This window comes from Macrosteles quadrilineatus, unplaced genomic scaffold (assembly GCF_028750875.1).
Source record: "Macrosteles quadrilineatus isolate MER2022 unplaced genomic scaffold, UCM_ALF_1.0 Scaffold_7__1_contigs__length_78375512, whole genome shotgun sequence".
In the NCBI taxonomy this organism is placed as follows: Eukaryota; Metazoa; Arthropoda; class Insecta; order Hemiptera; family Cicadellidae; genus Macrosteles; species Macrosteles quadrilineatus.
This window is the reverse complement of record NW_026542600.1, coordinates 24,205,201-24,207,333: the sequence shown is the minus strand read 5'-3', so window position 1 is coordinate 24,207,333 and position 2,133 is coordinate 24,205,201. Positions and strand designations below refer to the sequence as shown.

Sequence of the window (2,133 nt, the reverse complement as noted above, 5' to 3'; positions counted from 1 at the left end):
TAGATTTAAGCCAGGTGAGCGACAACGAATTCTTAATCGACCCTGATGGTATCCTAGATCCTGTAGTTGAACCTGAAACAACTCCCGATTGTCAGCCCGCTGCTGCTGACCCTCAGCCTCCTGATTTAGAAGTAGACCAACAGCCTTTAGTCATTGATGAATACGAGAATGAAAATAAACCATTATTTGACCGGCTTACAAAAAAAGAACAAAAAGCATGGCGAAAAAAAGAGATATTAAGCGTTGGAAAAAACTAACTAACAATGCAGCGTTTCCACAGTTGGAAGCTGATATCGACATGCAAACTCCTCGTGATCATGTTTTATTACCGAGGGAATATTTCAGTATGCTTATTGATGATGATATTATATTGAATTTAGTAGAGCAAACCAATCTGTACTCTATGCAAAAAATGGGGAACAGTATTGGTGTATCTAGGTCAGAAATGGAGCAGTACCTAGGCATCCATATGATATCGTCCATCGTAAAAATGCCCTCCTACCGTATGTATTGGGGGGAAGGCACTAGATATGGTCCTATTGCTGAGTCCATGTCCCGAAATCGATTTGAAACAATAAGAGCATATATTCATGTAAATGATAATACCAATCTTCCAGATGGTAATGATCCGGCCCATGACAAGTTGTTCAAAATCCGGCCCCTAATTGATGCTGTCAGGGATAACATGAAAAAAGTCCCTTTGGATTCAAAGGTCTCAATTGATGAATTGATCATCCCTTTCAAGGGAATATCTCATATGAAGCAGTACAACCCAAAAAAACCCCACAAGTGGGGAATCAAAGTGTTTGCACTTGCATCGAAATGTGGCATAATTCATGATTATGAAATATATGTAGGCAAGGGTACAGTGACAGAAACCAAACTTGGCATCTGTGGTGACATTGTTGTTCGACTGGTAGACATTGTACCAAAGGACAAGAACTATAAGTTATTTATTGACAACTGGTTCAACTCTCATCGACTTCTCTGCCATCTAAAAGAGGTAGGACTCTTAGCAGTAGGGACAATTCGTCCTGATAGGATTGGACGTTGTCCTTTCACAAAGGATAAAGACCTTCTCGAGGAGGGACGAGGAAGTATGGATGTGAAATTGGACACCGAGAACAACATTATCGCTTGCAAGTGGGCTGATAACAAAACTGTGTGCCTTGCATCAACATACGTGGGTGCAGAACCTGTCGATGAAGTCATGAGATGGTCTACGGCACAAAAACAGAGAGTTGCTGTCCAGCGCCCAGCCATTGTGAGAGAATATAATGAAGCTATGGGGGGCGTGGATCTACATGACATGTTGGTGGAATTGTACCGAATCGACATAAAAGTTAAACGATACTACATGAGGATAGTCATGCATTTACTGGACATGAGTGTCGTAAATGCGTGGCTAGTCCATCGGAGGGATTTATCCCTCCTTGAGGCCAATAGCAAGCCAATGCCTCTGATAAAATTCAAAAGCCAACTAGCTTGTTCACTTCTTCAACCGAAACAAGTCAAAAAGAGAGGTCGTCCCAGCATCGCTGAGCCACCAACCCGCAAAAAAAGGAGCTATTCAATGCCTGCAAGACCTGCGGATGAAATCAGACTGGACAACACTGAACACTGGCCCATTCCTGTAGCTGAGCGCAAGAGGTGCAAGAATTGCATTGACAAATACTGTCAAATACAATGTTCAAAATGCGATGTATTTCTATGTTTGACTCAGAATAGGAACTGTTTTGTGGATTTCCACCGTGCGTAAACTGTCTATGACATTTAGAACAGGCTGTATATTACAATATACATTTTCATTATCACATTTAAATGTTGCCATTGTTCTTGTAAAACTTATGTTTCGTTAGACTTGTAACATTTTGTGAAAAGTGCTTATTTGGCCCTACAATTTTATATACGTTATAACATTTATAATTTTAACGTAAAATGATGTATACTGTACTCTTTTAATACCTTTTTACCTTATGTCTTACTTTTTTTATGTAATAACTTGGATTTGTCTTACAAATTCTTAAAAATAAAGGGATTTTACAAGATTATATAATTATTATTTCCTACTACCTTACCGTGTCATTTCATGTCACAGTTTCCTGATGATCTAAATTTGGGCCATGTTTGTAA

At 39.4% G+C, this 2,133-nt stretch overlaps 1 protein-coding gene across 1 annotated transcript; it reads left to right on the top strand.

Annotated features, from left to right (window-relative positions):
* The first annotated feature begins 412 nt into the window (after nt 1-412).
* On the top strand, nt 413-1,759 carry LOC128998868 (piggyBac transposable element-derived protein 3-like). The gene has a single exon (XM_054425225.1). It carries the CDS (start codon nt 413-415, stop codon nt 1,757-1,759), a length of 1,347 nt encoding a protein of 448 aa, XP_054281200.1.
* Nucleotides 1,760-2,133: the final 374 nt, after the last annotated feature.

Bases quoted from the DNA above. Each gene is read 5' to 3' on its own strand.
- LOC128998868 (XM_054425225.1), top strand. From the start codon at position 413: ATGGGGAACAGTATTGGTGTATCTAGGTCAGAAATGGAGCAGTACCTA.